The sequence below is a fragment of the Anguilla rostrata genome, chromosome 12, assembly GCF_018555375.3.
Source record: "Anguilla rostrata isolate EN2019 chromosome 12, ASM1855537v3, whole genome shotgun sequence".
Lineage (NCBI taxonomy): Eukaryota > Metazoa > Chordata > Actinopteri > Anguilliformes > Anguillidae > Anguilla > Anguilla rostrata.
Window position 1 is genome coordinate 39854232 of NC_057944.1, and position 18758 is coordinate 39872989.

An 18758-nucleotide genomic window follows, 5' to 3' on the forward strand; every position below is an offset into this window, starting at 1 on the left:
GTCTGAGCACTAATCACAGACCGCTGTCACTGGCGCCGCGGCAGGACGGTCTATTGGAAGGAGGGTGGGGCGGGATAAATCATAGTGACGCTACTCGCTGCCGGGGTAACGGAGTTTTAGGGTTGTACGGAATGTTGCCGGCGGAGTGGTAACTCCCGCCATTTTTCAACCAGCCTTTCGCCTCCTTGTTTGTTTTCATACTGAGTGCAAAACTACCTGTTTGTTTGCGTACGGATCTCCAAGGACGCGGTGGAGAGGCTGAGCACTTGCCCTGCAAGAAATCCAAGTCGACAAGGGTCGGACCGGGAGAAAAAGCGCGCGGCCAGACTTCCTATCGAGCACCTCCGCTGTCCCCTGCAAGTGCAACTTGCAAATCGCCAGCAGCCTAAATTCTGGAAGACAACGTCTCCGACAACGGAGAAGTTTTTCCACCGCAAGGAGAGAGTTGTCTTGGCTAGTTAAGCCGCCAGTTGGGAGGAAGAGCAACTCGCGTGCGCTACTGTGAGGACTAATGACAACGTCTCAGGGTACTCGATCCACCTTAGCAGGGAGGCGATGTGACTAACCGTGTGCGTTGTGTTTGTACCGAGGATAAAGCAGACGAGCTTGTGTGTCCACACGCTGAATGCACTGGATATGTGCGGAATGTTCTGTGATATGAGCCCTTGCTGTACATCTTAAGGATATTTCTGGATATTTGTGAAGCTTGAGAAAGTAGGAGGCATATTTATTGAAGTCGTCACCGCCCGCGTCGCGCTCTCACGATGGCACCGCTACTGGGCCGGAAACCCTACCCACTGGTTAAGCCGCTGGCCGAGCCCCCGGGCCCAGGAGAAGTCTACACCATCGAGCACACCAAAGAGGCCTTCACGAACAAAGAGTATCCTTTCCTCTCGTTGGATAAAAGCAGAACCTCGCAGGGAGGATGGATGTTAATTTGGCGAGCCAGTCGAGCGCCGGGACATGGTTAAAATTACCCCCGTTTTACCTATAGACTTGCGTACACACTGGCTATTTAATTAAAATGTTGCATTTAACGAATCTCATTCTTCTAACGTGTCTAACGTTTGATGTTGCGTTATTTGTATCTTCCCTGTCACTGAGGTGTCGCTATCTAGCCGGCTAATCTTTGTTTTGTACTGTACGGAAGTATTTTTTGCGCACATTATGGAACATGCTAGCGAGCTAACATAGCCTTTGAAGCCATAATGGTCATTATTAGCGTGCTACGCATTTAAATTTGTCAAACCACAGTTGGCAAACTAAAATGTTTCATCGGAAGATTCCTGATCCTGGAGGTAGGCAGCCAACATTAGGTAGCTAATTTTGCTAGCTAATGTTGGTTTGCTAACCGAATGACAGCGTCCCTCAACGTGGCCGATGACATTTAGCTCCAGTTAGTTTATAACAGTAGTCTCCCCTGTGTTAGCTAGCTAGAATGCAGTGATTTTAACTATCGATAGTTACGTTACTGTCATAGCCTGTCATTGTGTGAGGAACTGATCTTCAGCACATTTTGGTAAGTGGACAGACATGCTTGTGGTTTAATTTGATGTACGTTGCATTTCGCCTAATCGGCAACCTCCTAGCCACTTCAGTTGCAAGTAGCTGGGTAACTGTGTTTATCGACATCTTTCTAGCGTGTGCTTAGCTCGTGAGACGTCTTTGTCAGTTATAGCTAACTTTAGTTAGCAATGCTGTATTGCAAGGTGCGAATCGGTTGCATTGCGCCTTAATTTACTTAACTAGCCAACAAAGTATATGCACCTTTATGTCGTGTAATGCAAATCTCAAGCTTGCAGCTGCTCTCGACCAAGTTTGAAAGTTACCCTTTCACTCTGTCACACGAGTTTGCTATTATATAATAGGCCCTCGTTTCTTTACACTAGTTTTCACCTTAAGCAAACTTCGATAGCTGCTTGTTAACTGCATGCTTTATAGCATTGTGTACAGGATATACCGATCTTAATGCAGGTTTGAAAACAATACATATATGATTTGTGGAGGGTTGCACTTTTTAAAAACAAATAACTGTGGGATTGATGTGAATTTGTACATTTATTAAATAAGTGTATTTTAAATGCTAAAATTACTGCAGGTGCCGTGTGTTTTTTTATTGGTTATATAAAAGCTGGTGTTCCGTATTTTATCATGCAGATGTTCAGGTTTTCGGGAGAGGCGACAAAGTCTCGGTTCTTGCTGCCTTTTTAACGTGGTCCTGCTCGGCGCGTGAAGATTTTTTTCACTTCAGAATTCACGAGGCCTCGGTCGTGCAAGCTCTCGCCATTGGAGTTTTCCCAGACTGGTGGCTACTGTGAACTTGACTTAGTCTTTATACTTCAGTGAGTGAGCGTGACTTAAATTCGAGCAACTGAAGTTGTATCTGAATGCATTTCGGATTCTGAAATATAATGCAACCGTTTTAAGCACAACTGTACACGTATCTGAATTTAAATTCGTTTGCTGCTGCTGAAAGACATTTGATTCTGCGAGGAAGATGTCCCCCGGGTGTAAAGATATTTAGTTATTGTACATCCAGTTCATCAGCTCGTTACCCTGTCCGTTCGCGCGTGATCCGCTACGCTGTCGCATCGGGGCACAGCAGCACCCAGAAGTGCGGGAGGAGTTCGGTCACCTATTTCTGGATCACGAGGGCATGTCTACTTCCGTGGTTCCGAAAAGTAGACTGCTGTTTTACAGTGGGAACATTCACTTGACCTGACGCATCACTAGTACACACAGTCCTTTAATTATAGGCTAGAGCCTTGCCTTTAAATCAGCATCTGCCAGATAAATGTGATGTATTGAATCAGTAGGACTGTCAGTCACAGGCAGAGAGGATTAGAGGGCCCTGCTCCTGTCATAGTGGATGTAAACTGGGTGCCTATTAGCTCTGTACAGGCTGAAATGCAGTGGTTGGTTCTTAGAAGCAGAGTAGCCATTAAAGGAGAGTTGTTTGGCCTGGTTGTGTTCCTGAGCACGCGTCTGTGCAGTGAATATGAGGAACGACTGCAGAAGTACAGCGAGCGGATCTGGACCTGCAAGAGCACCGGCAGCAGCCAGCTCACCCACAGGGAGGCCTGGGAGGAGGAGCAGGAAGTCACCGAGCTGTGAGTAACCCCCCCCACCGTCCCGCCCACCTGTCCGCTGCGCCGCTGCCGATTCGCTCCAGTCCACCGCCAATCACTCCGTCGTTGAGCCTGGTTCCAGTGCTGTACTGGAATGTGAACGGAAAATCGATCCTTTGCCCTCAGTGTTGAACAGGAGCCGTGTTCTTTCCCTCTCTTCCACATCACATGACTTCAGTCTGGATGCCCATTGGTTTAAGGTCAGCCTGGAATGCAGTGTGGAAAGCCTTTGTTGAGCCTCAGGTCTGTGGGGTGTTAAACTGGGGAAATCCCAGGTTCTGGGCGTGTTCCGGGTTCAGTGGTGGGGAGACTGAACGCTGAGCGTCAAGAGTACGGCTGAGCATCTGGAGCACAGGGGTCAAACTCCAGTCCTGGAGGGGGCACAGTGTCTGTGGGTTTAACTCCGGTCCTGGAGGGGGCGCTGTGTCTGCGGGTTTAACTCCAGTCCTGGAGGGGGCTCAGTGTCTGCGGGTTTAACTCCAGTCCTGGAGGGGGCACAGTGTCTACTGGTTTTCAGGGTGTTTTTGGCACAAGTGAGTCATTGATTGGCTAAGGAATCCGCACACCTTGTTCTCAAGGCCTTAATTGGCAGCTGATTGAAAGGAAACCTGAAAAACTCACAGGCACTGCGGCCCCTCTTAGGATTCAGGTTGATCCTGGTGGCCCTGGACCTTGGGGGGAGGGAACCCCAGTAATTCTGCCCTGATTTCTCTGCGGTGCTGGCTTTGGAAGGGTGCACTGGTGCAGTATGGGTTGTGTAGTTTCTCTGTGCAGATCCGTTATCTCTGCTCTCTCTAGCTGTGTGACAGGGGGTTATGTCTGCCTGGCTAACTGCAGCCTCAGGCCCGAGTGAGTGCTATATGAGCATTCCCGCATGCAAATAGAGCTTGTGTTGCCAGATTGCTCCACCTGGTGGTGACTTCGTAAAATATATGTATATAGATGTTCTGCCCGAACTCAGGTTTTTTTGGTGCATTTTGGTGGTTTTGTGTCTTTGTAGGGCAGTTGTCAGTGTATTTGAGCATTCTGACAAATTTTGTTGTATATTTATGGATCATTAAGTGATGTTCTTGGACATAATTCCATGAAAATATGTGAAATATGCGATAATGGTTTATGCAAATATGCGATCGGCTTACAATGGAATGAATGGGGAACTGGTCTGCATTTGCTAGTTCTCTGCAAATACCCGGATTATTCGATAATCCGCTATACACTAAAGTTGCCTATATTTGCAGATTGAACTGAGAAATAAAATTCTGAAAAACCTCATGTTGTTACAAGGTATAAGTAACACTGGTGACAGAAAGAATGGTGCAAAAGCACCATAATTTAAATGCAATTTAAATTTGTGTGAATTCATTAAGTTAAAAGGTGAATATTATACCATAACTTTTGTGTGATAAATTAAATGCATTTGAAGACATTTTGCAAGTCCAGAACCACTATTCCTGTTGACTGACCCACTGCGATGTGTTAACCCTTTAAGTACTGGCTATATTTTCACCCAATTCTGGCACTTGCAATGTGTAACCTTTCAATGAATATTTTAATTTTCAATTTTTAAAAAATTGCCATGTGTCATTTGTTTATAGGCTACATCTCAATACATTGTGGTGGTCTCTTTAAGACTTTACAGAAATGTACATTTTTAATTATTTAGCTAAATATGAGGAGAGGATGCTTCAGGCTGGCAGAGGCAGTGAAGCCAGATAGCGGTCACCGTTACACAGAGTCGCCCCCTAGTGGCCATACCCTGCAAACTTTTACAGTCTGAGCTGCAACGCAGTTATTGGCAAATACATTAGATTGACTCACCTTGTTAAAATGGTCAAACATGTTTGCATCAAAATGTTTGTTGGCACCACTACTAACTAGCGTGCATGTGTGTGTGTGCACAGACTCCAGGAGGAGTACCCCTTGTGGTTTGAGAAGCCGGTTTTGGACATCGTGCACCACAACACCATCTCCCTGGACAAGCTGGTGGACCAGGTCTGGCTGGAGATCCTCACCAAGTACGCCGTGGGAGAGGAGTGCGACTTCCTGGTGAGCAACGGGGTTAGTCAGGAGGGGGTTAGTTGGATGTGGGGTTAGTCAGGAGGGGGTTAGTCAGATGTCATTTTTATTATTATTATTTTTTTGGTTATTTTAATAAATTAATTGAAGTTAAATTCACGCAGTGCAGAATGCCATAAATGCTCTGAAGGTTTGTCCATGTACAGACTGACCTGCAGTTATGTTGGTTAATTTCCTGGGGTGCCTGAAATGAAACTGAACAGTTTACCCAAACCCTGCTGCCCATTTCTGTCTTTATGCCTTTAAATATTCTACATTACACCTTGTGTGTATTTGAATATCTGTGTGTTTGCGTGTAATTATTGTATTGTCTGTTCGGAATATAATGGTCCAATCAGGGGATGTGGCCTTACCTGTTGCTTGCATGCGAGCGTGCGTGTGTGTGTGTGTGTGTGTGTATGCATGTGTGAGTGCCTGCTGTAAATGTAGTACCTGCTGAGGTTCAGTGCCTGTCTGACTGATGTAGCGGTCGGTGGGCGTGGCCTTACCTGTGCTACCTGTGTCTCAGGTGGGGGGGCAGCAGAGCCGGAGGGTGAAGGTGCTGAAGGTGCACCCCCCGGAGCCCCCGCCCCCCGAGGAGGCGGCGGCCGAGAAGAAGCTGGAGGGGGCGTGCGACTCCCCCTCCAGCGATAAGGAGAACACCACGCAGGAGAACCAGAAGAAGGAGGCGCAGCCCCGGGAGGAGGGCCGGAGGGAGAGCCTGCGTGAGTGACAGGGCCGAGCCCGAACCCGAACCCGAGCGTTTATAAACACGTCTGGGCCCCTGGCTTTAGCCACAGCGCTAACGCCCCCTCATGTCAGGGGAGGGAAATCCAGCTTCAGAAAGTAAAGTCCACCCCGGCATTTTGTTGCGATCACCTGAATTAGCTAATTAGCACAATTCTTTAGCCAGGAAGTGGGGCTAATTGCTAAAATCAGCTGACTGAGTTAATGGATGGTAGAAACACATGGCAGGACTTCTACTTTCTGATCGCCTCTGCAGCATCAGTTGAGGAGAGCAGTGCCTTAACTGGAATTTTTTTGTTGGCAACAGGTTTTGTTGAGAACTCTGTGCTCTGCAGAAGTGTTAATTCATTTATTTTTAACCGGTATCTAAGGAGTTCTGCATTTGACCCAGGCCTGTCCTTTAATAACCAGACTGCATGTCTTCAGGAATGTGTGCCATAAATGACTCGCACAAGACCTCAGAAAAGAAAAGGGAAAAAAGCAGCCTTTCCTAAGCACTGGTGCGGGCCCAGTGCTGGTGCTTCAGAGGGAGCGGTTGTGGGGGCGGTAAATCGAGCTGTGTGTCCCTTCTCCCCCCCCAGGAGACCGAGCCCGCCGCTCCCCCCGGACGCTCCCCACCAGCCTGAAGGAGGAGAGGAGGAAGTGGGTCATGCCCAAATTTCTGCCCCTCAAGTACGACGTGCAGCTGATGGAAGAGGAGAAGGTGAGGGGCGGTGTGTGGAGCCCTATTAAACCACTTTTCCGCCATTTTATATTATTCCACACTTCAGAAACCTTACCCACAGAAAGTTTATTAAGGGAAAAATTTGAAAAACATTTATGCCAAAAGTTGTAATGGTTATTGATATTCTGCAGTCTGTCCCACAACCCACAACTCCACCCCGCATTTCAGGTCATCAACAACGTTCCCGTCGACAGCCTGTTCCGCACAGAACGCCCTCCCACCAAGGAGATCATGCGCTACTTCATCAGGCACAACGCCCTGCGGCTGGGCACTGCAGACAGCGCCCCCTGGGTGGTGGAGGATGAACTGGTGAAGAAGTACAGCCTGCCCAGTAAATTGAGTGACTTCCTGCTGGAGCCGTACAAGGTATTTGCCCTTTACGCTTTACTTCCTGTACAGTACAGGGCAGACGACTCCTTTACGTTTTATGTTCTGTACAGTATTGCACACCTACGTTTATGTTCTGTACAGTACTTGGCAGACGACCCCTTTACGCTTTATGTTCTGTACAGTACTTGGCAGACGACCCCTTTACGCTTTATGTTCTGTACAGTACTTGGCAGAGAACCCCTCAGCCAAGCGCAAGAGCCTGAGCTCTCTGGAGGGGAGGCCGGCCAAGAAGCTGAAGACAGGGGAGGCTGGAGAAGAGGGGGATCTGCAGACGAAGAAAGAGGAGGAAGAGGAGAAGGCGAAGAAGAAGGGGAGAAAGATCAGCGACGGCATGGCCCTCAGCCCGTCGGTGTCTCTGCTGAAGCTGAAGAACGTGGGCGAGCTGATGAAAGCGCAGGCCGAGGCGGCCGACGGCAAGGCCGCCAAGAGGAGCCGCAAGAGCACCGCCAAGAGCGAGGAGCAGAGCGGCCCGGGCGGCAGGACCCCGCCGGACGCGGCCAGAGGGGGCGCCACCGCGGCCCCCCCCGCCAGCCCCAGGAAGCGGGCGCGCAGCACGGGGCCCGGGACCCCCAAACGCGGCAAGCCCCTCCCCCGCGTGGCGCAGCAGCTGATTCGCTACTACGAGCAGCACAAGGGGCGGGAGGACCGGAGGAACACGGTGTCCTGCATGGTGTCCAAGGCGGCCAAGGCGCTGGGGCCGGAGGACCGGGCGCGGCTGCCGGACGAGCTGCGCGTGCTGGTGCAGGCGCGCTGGGAGCTGCTGGAGCACAAGAGGAACTGGGCCTCCCTGAGCGCCGAGGAGAAACAGGAAGTGATGCGCAGGAAGCGGGTGGAGCTGAAGGAGCGGCTGCGGGAGAAGCGGGGGCGGGAGCTGCAGGCGCGGCAGGAGCTCCAGCGCAGGTTCGAGGACCAGGAGCTGCAGGGGCGGAGCCTGCCCGCCTTCCGGCTGGTGGACACGCCCGAGGGGCTGCCCAACGCCCTGTTCGGAGATGTCGCCATGGTGACCGACTTCCTGAACTGCTACTCGGGGCTGCTGACGCCGGACGGGCGGTGCCCCGTGGCGGCGCGCGCGCTGATGGAGGCGCTGGCGGGCGAGGGGGCGGGGTTCGCGTACCTGAACGCCGTGCTGCTGGCGCTGCTGCAGACGCTGCTGCAGGACGAGCTGGCCGAGGGCTACCGCGAGCTGGACGTGCCGCTGTCGGAGATCCCGCTCACCGCGCACTCCGCGTCCGAGCTGGTGCGGCTGTGCCTGCGCCCCAGCGACGCCCAGGCCGGCGACAGCGGCCGCGGCTCCGAGGTCTGGGCGCCCGACGGCTACGACGACGTGCTGAGCGCCGACTTCCTGGAGCGGCTGGAGGCGGCAGAGGTGTTCGAGCTGAGCGCGCCGGAGAAGGTGGGCCTGCTGGTGGCGCTGTGCCACCGCATCCTGATGACGTACTCGGCGGAGGACCACGTGGAGGCCGTGCAGCAGCGCATCGCCCGGCTGTGGAAGGACCGCCTCGCCACCCTCAAGGACGCCAACGACCGCAAGCGGGCCCAAAAGCAGCGCCAGAGGGAGCTGCTGGCGGCCCGGGGCGGGGCCGGGTTCTGGGTCAAGGTGGAGGGCGGGGCTGAGGACGCCCCAGAGCCTTCTGGGGAAAAGAAAGAGGGCGGCGGTGAGGAGGCGGCGGGTAAAGCCGAGGCGGCGCCCGTCCCGGTCGAACCCGAGCCGGAGGACATGATCAGCACGGTGAGGAGCAGGAGGCTGATGAGCATCCAGGCCAAGAAGGAGAAGGAGGAGCAGGAGAGACAGACCAAGGGTGAGAGGCTGCTGGAGCTGTTCCTCAGTGTTTAAATACTGTCCTTAGAGAGGGAGAGAGACTGCTAGAGCTGCTCCTAAGTGTTTAGACAGAGCTGATCCCAGATCAGTGAAATGGAGCAGTAGTGTTGTGAAAGCAGACAGTGTGTATGCAGACAGCACTGACCCCAGGTCAGTGAAATGGAGCAGTAGTGTTGTGAAAGCAGACAGTGTGAATGCAGACAGCGCTGACCCCAGGTCAGTGAAAGAGCCTGTAATGCGATGAGAAGCGAGGAGGTGGATCCAGAGCGCGCCCCAGGGTCAGTGCAAGGAGGCCTGTAATGCTGTGAAGCAGACAGTTGGAATCCACGCAACAGGAGGAGCTGCGACCCCAGGTCAGTGACGGAGCCGCCCTGTTCCCCGCAGAGCGCATGGGGAAGGTGGCAGGGTGGCGGATCCAGAGCAGCAAGGCCTCAGGGGTCAGGCGCCTTCAGGTGAGGGCCTGGCCAGGCCAGCTGGGTCATGAGGCGCGGTTCCCTACTGGGAACTGACCGCAAGCCACTACTGGGTCAGAGAGTCACTGTGCCGTCAGGGCACACTCGACTGGTAAGGGCCCGGCGCTGGTAGTTCACTGCCGTCGGGGCATGCCTGGTGGGTCCACTGCCGGCAGTGTCACACTGTGTCGGCCTGGGTCAGGTGGCCTGTTGCCTGGGTCAGGTGGTCCACTGTGCGCCTGGGTCAGGTGTTCCGCTGTGCGCCTGGGTCAGGTGGTCCACTGTGCGCCTGGGTCAGGTGGTCCGCTGTGCGCCTGGGTCAGGTGGTCCACTGTGCGCCTGGGTCAGGTGGTCCACTGTTTTCTGGGTCAGGTGTTCCACTGTTTTCTGGGTCAGGTGTTCCACTGTTACCTGGGTCAGGTGGTCCACTGTTGCCTGGGTCAGGTGGTCCACTGTTGCCTGGGTCAGGTGTTCCACTGTTACCTGGGTCAGGTGGTCCACTGTTGCCTGGGTCAGGTGTTCCACTGTTACCTGGGTCAGGTGGTCCATTGTTGCCTGGGTCAGGTGGTCCACTGTTGCCTGGGTCAGGTGGTCCACTGTGCGCCTGGGTCAGGTGGTCCACTGTGCGCCTGGGTCAGGTGGTCCACTGTGCGCCTGGGTCAGGTGGTCCACTGTGCGCCTGGGTCAGGTGGTCCACTGTGCGCCTGGGTCAGGTGGTCCACTGTTGCCTGGGTCAGGTGGTCCACTGTTGCCTGGGTCAGGTGTTCTTTCCCGTTTGACGCCCGTCTTCTGTGATTGACAGGTACTGGCTGTTCTCTGATCAGGTGCCTGGCCTGTACATCGAGAAGGGGTGGGTGCACGAGAGCGTGGACTACCACTTCACCCTTCCTCCTGACGAAGAGGAGGATGAAGAGGTGGAGGTGGAGGAGGTGGAAGAGATTGAGGAAGATGATGGTAGGGATTGAGAAATGCTGCATTTATTTATTTTTTCCCTTGCCTATTCTAGACCCTAGTATTTATTGAACTTTCTATCCTGTTATCTGGTATGTGTGCGTGTGATTTCCTGCTGTTCGTGCTGCTGTGTGTGTGCCTGTTGCTTGTGCTGCTGTGTGTGTGTGCGTGTCTGCGTGTGTGTGCCCGTGCGTGTGCGTGTGTGTGTGCGTGTGTTTGTCTGACTGCTCTGATCTCCCTCCTTCCCTGCAGAGCTGCAGAAGGCCGAGTGTGGTTCGGAGGGTGCACTGGCTGACGGCGGCCCCCTGTGGTCTCTACAGGCGACAGAACCCATCGAGAGCACCGTCCCGAAAGTGGGGCAGAACCTCTGGTACGGGATGGGTGCGGAGCTGACCCGCTGGGGGGGGTGTGTTATAGGTGTGTGTTTGTGCGTGTGTGTGTTACAGGTGTGTGTGTGTTTCAGCTGTGTGTGTTATAGGTGTGTGTGTGTGTTACAGGTTTGTGTGTGTTACAGGTGTGTGTTTGTGCGTGTGTGTCTGTTACAGGTGTGAGTGTGTGTTACAGGTGTGTGTGTGTGTGTTTCAGCTGTGTGTGTTACAGGTGTGTGTGTGTGTGTGTTACAGGTGTGTGTGTGACACGACGCAGGAGCTGGAGGAGCTGATGGAGAGTCTCCACCCTCAGGGCATTCGAGAGGGCGAGCTGAAGAGCCATCTGCAGTCCAGGTGAGTGGGCGTGGCCGTTTCTGTAGCTCCGCCCAGCTGCAGGACAGGTGAGGGGGCGGAGCTGTTGGATGCAAATATGGAAATACTGAACTTCTGTGTGAATACCATTGTGAGTACCCAATCCTGTTAGAGATGATTTTGTGTATGTCTGTGCGTGCTTGCCTGGGTGCGTGTGTGTGTGTGTTGCTGTTTGTTTGCTGTGGTGTCATGTGTATGGTGGTGTGCATGTGTGTGGTGTGTGTGTGTGTGTGTACGTGTTGCAGCGGTGTAGTGTGTGTCGTGGTGTGCGCATGTGCGCGTGTGTGTGTGTGTGCGTGTGTATGCATGCGTGTGTATGTGTGTGTGTGTGTACGTGTGTGTGTGTATGCATGCGTGTGTATGTGTGTGTGTGTGTGTGTGGTGTGTGTGCTGCTAGTGGTAGGACTGTGTACCTGCGTTTCGCTGGGCACAGCGGTTCGCTGCTGAGCTGGCGCTGCGGGGCCAGGTGCTGCGCAGGTTTCCAGGACACCTGCATCCCTCGACATGACGTCCTCCCTGCACAGGGCGGCTGGGGCACCATGGAGCCTCGCAGTTTGGAAAGGGTCATCCGACATGGCGTCCATCGTCTGTCCACAGTGCCTGCGTCATGCTGCTCCCATGTCTGTGAGGAAGGTCTGTGTCTCGTCAGCTGTGTGATGTCTGTCCACGTACCCAGCCTTCATTGGAAGCTTATGGTAGGTGTGTGTTTGTGTGGGTGTGACGGGTGTGGCTGGGGGGGGTGAGAGGGTGTGACGGGGGTGTGGCTGGGGAGGGAGGGGTGTGACAGGGGTGTGGCCGGGGGAGAGTGACGGCCGTGTCTGCCCCCCCCCCCTCAGGTGCGCTCGCTGGAGAAGCTGAAGGATTTGGGCGAGTGTGTGATCGCCCTGCAGGCCTGCGTCATTAAGAAGTTCCTGCAGGGCTTCATGGCCCCCAAACAGAAGAAGAGGCGCAAACACGGAGGGGTGGAGAGCGCCAAGCCAGAGGAGGTGGACGAGGAGAAGCGGCTGGTCCAGGAGGCCAAGGTGAGCATCCCGCTGAGCTGGGGTCCAAACCCAGCTGCTCCTCAGTGCTGGGGTCCAAATCCAGTTGCTCCTCAGCGCTGGGATCCAAACCCAGCTCCTCCTCAGTGCTGGGATCCAAACCCAGCTCCTCCTCAGTGCTGGGGTCCAAACCCCAGTGCTCCTCAGCGCTGGGGTCCAAACCCAGCACCTGCGTGAGAGGATAAAATGCTCATGATCCACGAGTGCAGTGTAGCAGCTGGGGGGTATTGGTTTGTTACTAGGAGGTTGCCGGTTTTATTCCCAGGTGGGGCACTGCTGTTGTACACATGAGCAGGGCCGTCTGGGTTGAGAGCGTCTGTTAAACGCAGGGTGGGGCGTCTCTCTGTCCCGGTCGCTCTGCAGGTGGCGACGGCGGTGGAGCGGTGGAGGACTGCGATTCGGGAGGCGCAGACGTTCTCTCGCATGCACGTGCTGCTGGGCATGCTGGACGCCTGCGTCAAGTGGGACATGTCTGCCGAGAACGCGCGCTGCAAGGTGTGCCGCAAGAAAGGTGAGCGACCCACCGGGCTTCCGGAACCTTCCGCGCACACCCCCACCCCCACGCACCCCACGCACCCACGCCCCCGCGCCCGTCCTGCTCTGGAGTTCTCACCTTCTGCGTCTCTCTCTAAAGGGGTGTAACTTTGCTTTGTCGAGCCGTCCAGCTGGGATGTGATTGTTCCTGATTAGTCGGTAAACCCTGCTTTTCCAGCCCTGCTTCGCTCCTCCTGCTCGACCTTCTCTCCCGCGATCAGCTGTCCATCACGTGTTTCTGTGCCTCCACCGAGGCGTTTGGCAATAATACGTGGAAATTTAAAATCAGATCCTCGAGAAACTTCTGAAAAATCTCCAGGCTTTAACAAAAGGCCAGTGAAGGTTTATCGTTTGGTCTGAAAGAGCTCCATTTTTCACAATCCTGTTTTAACCACACGTCTCATTTGTGTGTGTTTTTAAAACCGTGTGATGATTGCAGAAGCAGGAATCGGCTCTGTGGTTTCCACCGGCCTTGGGCTTCGAGCCGAAGTCGGTCTGAATATTAGTCTGTTAGATTCAAAAAGGAAAACCGTGCTTTTCCCTTTGTGGGGGAAACGCTATCCGCTTCTGCTCGAACCTCAGATTAAGGACAGCGGGAGAGAGAGAGAGAGCAGGAGAGAGAGCGAGAAAGAGAGAGAGCAGGAGAGAGAGTGCGAGCGAGAGAGTGAGAGAGGGAGCGGGAGACTCGTAGCTCCTTTGTGTGGGCGGAGCTGTGGTGTGGAAATGAGCGGCGCTGAGGTCGGGGTGGTAAGCGATGGCGTGTGAGGTACGTGCGGCGGGTAAATTGGAGTTTGATTGCGCCGGTGTTCTCGGCGGTTAGCCGCGATGCGCTGGCTGAGAGGAGAAACGCCGCAGAATGTGGAAATTTCCCCCGATGGCTCGGGGTCTGTTGACTCAGTGAATCACCCCTGTTCCTCAGCCCTGTTTACATGGGCTACGCAGACCAAACCCTGCTCGCTCCAAATTAAATAGGAGGCTGTGCCCCTGCTCCACCACTAGGGGGCGCACATGACTGTGCTGGTTCAGGAAAGAGGGCTCAATGGACTCGAACGCTCCTGTAACCTTCACAAAGCTGCCATTGATTGGGCGAGAAAAAAAAAGTTTTCATAACTGAACGTGAGTAAAAGTCTGGCTTTGTAGAAAGATATTTGGAGAAGTTTGTTCATTCCACTGAGGTCTTGAAGGGAAATGTTTTGCTGATATTCTGAAATGGTGGTTCAAACTGTAAAACATAAGTGCAGTTTTAACTCCAGTCCTGGAGGGCCGCAGTGTCTGCGGGTTTAACTCCAGTCCTGGAGGGCCGCAGAGTCTGCAGGTTTAATCCAGTCCTGGAGAGCCGCAGTGTCTGCAGGTTTAACTCCAGTCCTGGAGGGCCACAGTGTCTGCAGGTTTAACTCCAGTCCTGGAGGGCCGCAGTGTCTGCGGGTTTAACTCCAGTCCTGGAGGGGGCGCTGTGGCTGGAGGATTTTGTGGGCTGAAAATCAGCAGACATGGCCACCCTGCTGATGTGGGGAAAGGGAGATTGAGATTGTGGCTCTGGAAGGTTAGTGTCTGAGATGAGTGTGTGCTCTAAGTTCAGCTGCACTGTCGCTGGGTGGCGCCCCCTGCTGGCGGGCTCCTGCAGGTTGTCTCGTTGGCTCCGCAGGGCTCGGGCGCTCACAGGTGCTGCGGCTGCGGGACTGCCAGCAGGTGCAGGGCGTTAGTGTCAGGCAGGTGGAGGTGAGGACGAGCCACGCCCGGGTGCGGCAGAGAGCAGGTAACTCAGGAAGAGCGAGGAGACAGAGAGACGAACAGAGACAGGTAGACAGATGGACGGACAGACAGACAGACAGACAGATAGATGGACAGGCAGGCAGGCGGGCAGACGGACAGGCGGACAGATGGGCAGGCGGGCAGGCGGGCAGATGGACGGACAGGCAGGCAGGCAGGCAGGCAGACAGACAGACAGGCAGACAGGCAGACAGACAGACAGACAGACAGACAGACAGACAGGCAGGCAGGCAGGCAGGTGGACAGACAGACAGGCAGGCAGACAGACAGACAGGCAGGCAGGCAGGTGGACAGACAGACAGACAGGCAGGCGGGCGGTGAATTGGGCTCTTCTGTGCCATGTGTCTGAATGAGTAGCCTGGCCCTGAGGGAGCTGCAGTAATGACCCCTAAACTATCATTAGAAATAACAGCTCCTGACTCCCTCATCCTCATGCAGGCACACTGGATCAATCAGTCCTGCTTCACTGAACCTCTGAAGGGCAGGAACGCACACAGACACAAAAATCTACACTGCGTGTGTGTGTGTGTGAGTGCGTGCCTGTGTGTGTGAGTGTGTGTGTGAATGTGTGAGTGTGAGTGCGCGTGTGTGTGCGTGAGTACGCGTGTGTGTGTGAGAGAGAGTGTGTGTGTGTGTGTGTGCGTGCGTGTGTGTGTGTGTGTGTGTGTGTGTGTGTGTGTTTCCTTGTGCTGTCTCAGGCCAGCTGTCAGCTGTGTGCAGCAGGTTCATGCCTCTCTCCCTCTCTCCCCCCCTCTCAGGAGAGGATGATAAGCTCGTCCTGTGTGATGACTGTAATAAGGCCTTCCACCTTTTCTGCCTGCGGCCGGTGCTCTACTCCATCCCTCAGGGGGACTGGCAGTGTCCCGCCTGCCAACCTGCTACAGCCCGCAGGTCCTCACGAGCCAGGTACACACACACACACACACACACACACACACACACACACACACACACACACACAACACCCACCACCCGCAGGTCCTCACGAGCCAGGTACACACACACACACACACACACACAACCCGCTACAGCCCGCCGGTCCTCACGAGCCAGGTACGCGCGCACACACACGCACGCACGCACGCGCACACACACACAGCGACCCGCTACAGCCCGCCGGTCCTCAAGAGCCAGGTACGCACACACACACACACACACACACACACACAACCCGCTACAGCCCGCCGGTCCTCATGAGCCAGGTACACACACACACACACACACACACACAACCTGCTACAGCCTGCCGGTCCTCACGAGCCAGGTACACACACACACACACAACCTGCTACAGCCTTATACATCTCTGAGCCAAGTGCACACACACACACACACACACATATGCACATATGCACATATTTCAGTTACTGTAGCATCCGCGGACTAACGTTGAGTCTTTCAGGAACCGCAGTGATGACACGGATGATGAGGAAGACTCCAGGCAGGAAGAGCACTCTGAGGAGGACGAGGAGGTGGAGGAGGACGAAGAGGATCGCCCATATGTATACTGTGAGTGTCCCTCTTACACATTCACCCTGGGTGTCTTTTCATTGGTAGATATTCACCAGTTCAGCAACGCTGGTTGGTCTTTCACTGAGGGTACTGGCAGCTGTGAAGTCTGAGGAAATTTGACCAGGAGGTTTGAGGTCGGCCATTTTGAATAGTTCTGCAGGATCTTGGACGGCTGCAGTGAGCGGCTTGGCCCATTGGTGTTGGGTGGAGTTCAGTGCGTGTTTCTTAAATAACCCGCTGGAGACAGATCTGTGCTAACCTGTGGGGGGGGTTTGTTTGGCAGTGAGGTCCAGGAGGAAACCCAAGGTGAAGGAGTTGTCCTCTCACACAAAAGCAAGTGGCAAAACGGCATCCAAGAGGCAGCCCCCGCCCCCCTCCAAGAGCGGCAGGCCGAGGGGCCCCCCCAGCAACCCCGCCGACATCGATGAGCTGGTGAGAGTCTGCCCCGCCTTCCCCATTACCTGCCCCACTCAGCCCCCCCCCTCCCCATTATCCTACTCTGCCACGGCCTGCCCCGCCTAGTCTGTATGTGCACTGAGGCTGTGTGAACAGGGGATGGCAGTGGTGTTTATTTGCCTGTGTGTGTGTGCGGCTGTCTCAGGGCACCTGTGTGTGCAGGTTCTGTTTACCTGTCTGGACACACCTCCATGTCTCCGCCCCCTGCAGGTGCGTCAGTGTTCCGGCTCCGCCCCCCGCAGGTTGGTGATGGAGTTGGCCAGGTGTGAGGAGATTGTGCACAAACTGCTCAAGTCATAGTGCCTCAGGAGTCCGCCGTACCCCAGCTAGCCGCCAGTGACACCACAGCTGCTCCACCCATGCACCACACCACACGCGACCTCAGTCTCCGCCCACACGCTGACCACACCTACATGCTAGCTCTGCCCACACGCTGACCACACCCACACGCTAGCTCCGCCCACACGCTGACCCCGCCCGCATGCTCGGGTGGGTCTCCTACCTGCCTCCTGCCAGTGGAATTCTTCAAAAAAGTAAATGCCCACCTTTTTTTGGCAAAGACAAATTCATTTTTTTTTTGTTCATTTTATTTTTATTTACTTTTCTTGTTATTGTTCTTAAAATCTTAAGATCTTAATCTTAAGGCCCAGTTTGAATCCGGTTTGACTCCGGGCCCAGTTTGACTCCAGTCCAGGCCCAGTTTGACTCCGGGCCCAGTTTGACTCCGGTCCGGGCCCGGTTTGACTCCGGTCCGGGCCCGGTTTGACTCCGGTCCGGGCCCGGTTTGACTCCGGTCCGGGCCCGGTTTGACTCCGGTCCGGGCCCGGTTTGACTCCGGTCCGGGCCCGATTTGACTCCGGTCCGGCCCAGTTTGACTCCGGTCCGGGCCCAGTTTGACTCCGGTCCAGGCCCAGTTTGACTCCGGTCCAGGCCCAGTTTGACTCCGGTCCAGGCCCAGTTTGACTCCGGTCCGGGCCCAGTTTGACTCTGGTTTGACGCTGTTCTCCTTCCACAGGGACCCCGTGTCCCCTGACGAGGCGGAGGACTACCAGGACGTCGTCTCCAACCCCATGGACTTAAAAACCATGCTGGCCAAGTTCTCCAGCAGCCAGTACCGGCACCCCAGCGACTTTGTGGAGGACATGAAGCTGGTCTTCTCCAACGCCGAGGCGTACAACCAGCCCGGCAGCGCGGTGCTGTCCTGCCTGGCCCTGACTGAGAAGAGCTTCACCGCCCTGCTGCACAAACACCTGCCCGGCGTGGCCTACCTGCGCCGCAGACACCGCCAGCGCACCGCCCGGGGCCGCCAGCCGCAGGAGGAGGAGGAGGAGGAGGAGGAAGAGGAAGAGGAGCAGGAGGAGGAGCGGGTGCACAGGAAGCGGGTTGGCAGGCCGAGGAAGTTAGTGAAGGAGGAAGAGGAAGAGGAGGAGCGGCGGGTGTACAGGAAGCGGGTTGGCAGGCCGAGGAAGGTGGTCAAGGAGGAAGAGGAGGAGGAAGTGCAAAAGAGTGGGAGGAAGAAACGGCGGGGCAGGCCCAAAGGTTCCACGAGGCGGCGGAATGCCCAACGGGAGGAAGAGGAGGAAGAGGAGGAGGAGGAGGAAGAGGCGGACCCCGCTCTGAGAAGGAGCAGGCGGGCGGTGGTCTCCAGGTCTGCCCGGAAGGATTACCGCGAACAGGAGAGTGAGGAGGAGGAGGAGGAGGAAGATGATGAAGAGGGGGAGGAGGAGGAGGAGGAGGAGGAGGAAGGTGAGTGGGACCGCAGGAGAACACGGCCCCACAGGACCAGAGGGGGGGCCAAAGCCAGGGACGAGTACAGGCCTGGCCAGCGACATTCCAAACGGCAAAAGCGCTCCATATGAAAACCCCCCCACTATCCCCCCCCCCCCAGCACACAGTCAGTCCCTCCCTGTGGCCCCCGGACCCTGGCCCTGACCGGCCCGCCGTCTTTCAGTGTTCCTTTTTATGTTCGTATTTAGCGTGGGGGGTGGGGAGGGAGGGGCTGGTGTATATTTGTAACGAGTTTATTATCAGCAGTTTTATCAAACTGAGAAATTTGGGTTTCAGGACCTTATTTTCACCTTTTGACCTTTTTGACAGAATTTTTTATTTTGAAAGTTTTCCCCCCAAAAAGATGGACTTTGAAAAGAGACTTTAAGTGTGTCCACGTAGTGGCCCCCAGCAGCGTTTTGAGTTTGATGACTTTGTTTGAGAGTGTGGGGGCAGAGATGGGGATGGGGGATGGGGGGGGGTCCTGAGGGGTGGGGGCAGGGATGGGGGATGGGGGGTCCTGAGAGGGTGGGGGCAGAGATGGGGAGTGGGGGGTCCTGAGAGGCGTGGGGGCAGAGATGGGGGAGTGGGGGGGGTCCTGAGAGGGTGGGGCAGAGATGGGGGATGGGGGGTCCTGAGAGGGGTGGGGGCAGAGATGGGGGATGGGGGGGGT

The 18758-nt window shown here is 55.1% G+C and overlaps 1 protein-coding gene across 1 annotated transcript; it reads left to right on the forward strand.

The window, feature by feature from the left end:
• The first annotated feature begins 34 nt into the window (after positions 1–34).
• On the forward strand, positions 35–18555 carry LOC135235745 (tyrosine-protein kinase BAZ1B-like). The gene is made up of 20 exons (XM_064301532.1): positions 35–880; positions 2994–3110; positions 5030–5174; positions 5713–5908; positions 6512–6633; positions 6823–7020; positions 7208–8870; positions 9248–9315; positions 9712–9850; positions 10093–10269; positions 10519–10636; positions 10890–10989; positions 11822–12028; positions 12410–12557; positions 14139–14336; positions 15109–15256; positions 15753–15859; positions 16146–16294; positions 16529–16614; positions 17316–18555. Exons 1-20 carry the CDS (start codon positions 765–767, stop codon positions 18175–18177), a joined length of 5064 nt encoding a protein of 1687 aa, XP_064157602.1. The 5' UTR covers positions 35–764; the 3' UTR covers positions 18178–18555.
• Positions 18556–18758: the final 203 nt, after the last annotated feature.

Coding starts and splice junctions, on each gene's coding strand:
- LOC135235745 (XM_064301532.1), top strand. CDS start 765: ATGGCACCGCTACTGGGCCGGAAACCCTACCCACTGGTTAAGCCGCTG. Junction 8,871..9,247: donor GCTGCTGGAGCTGTTCCTCA/GTGTTTAAATAC, acceptor TGTTCCCCGCAG/AGCGCATGGGGAAGGTGGCA. Junction 10,990..11,821: donor AGAGCCATCTGCAGTCCAGG/TGAGTGGGCGTG, acceptor GAGTGACGGCCG/TGTCTGCCCCCCCCCCCTCA.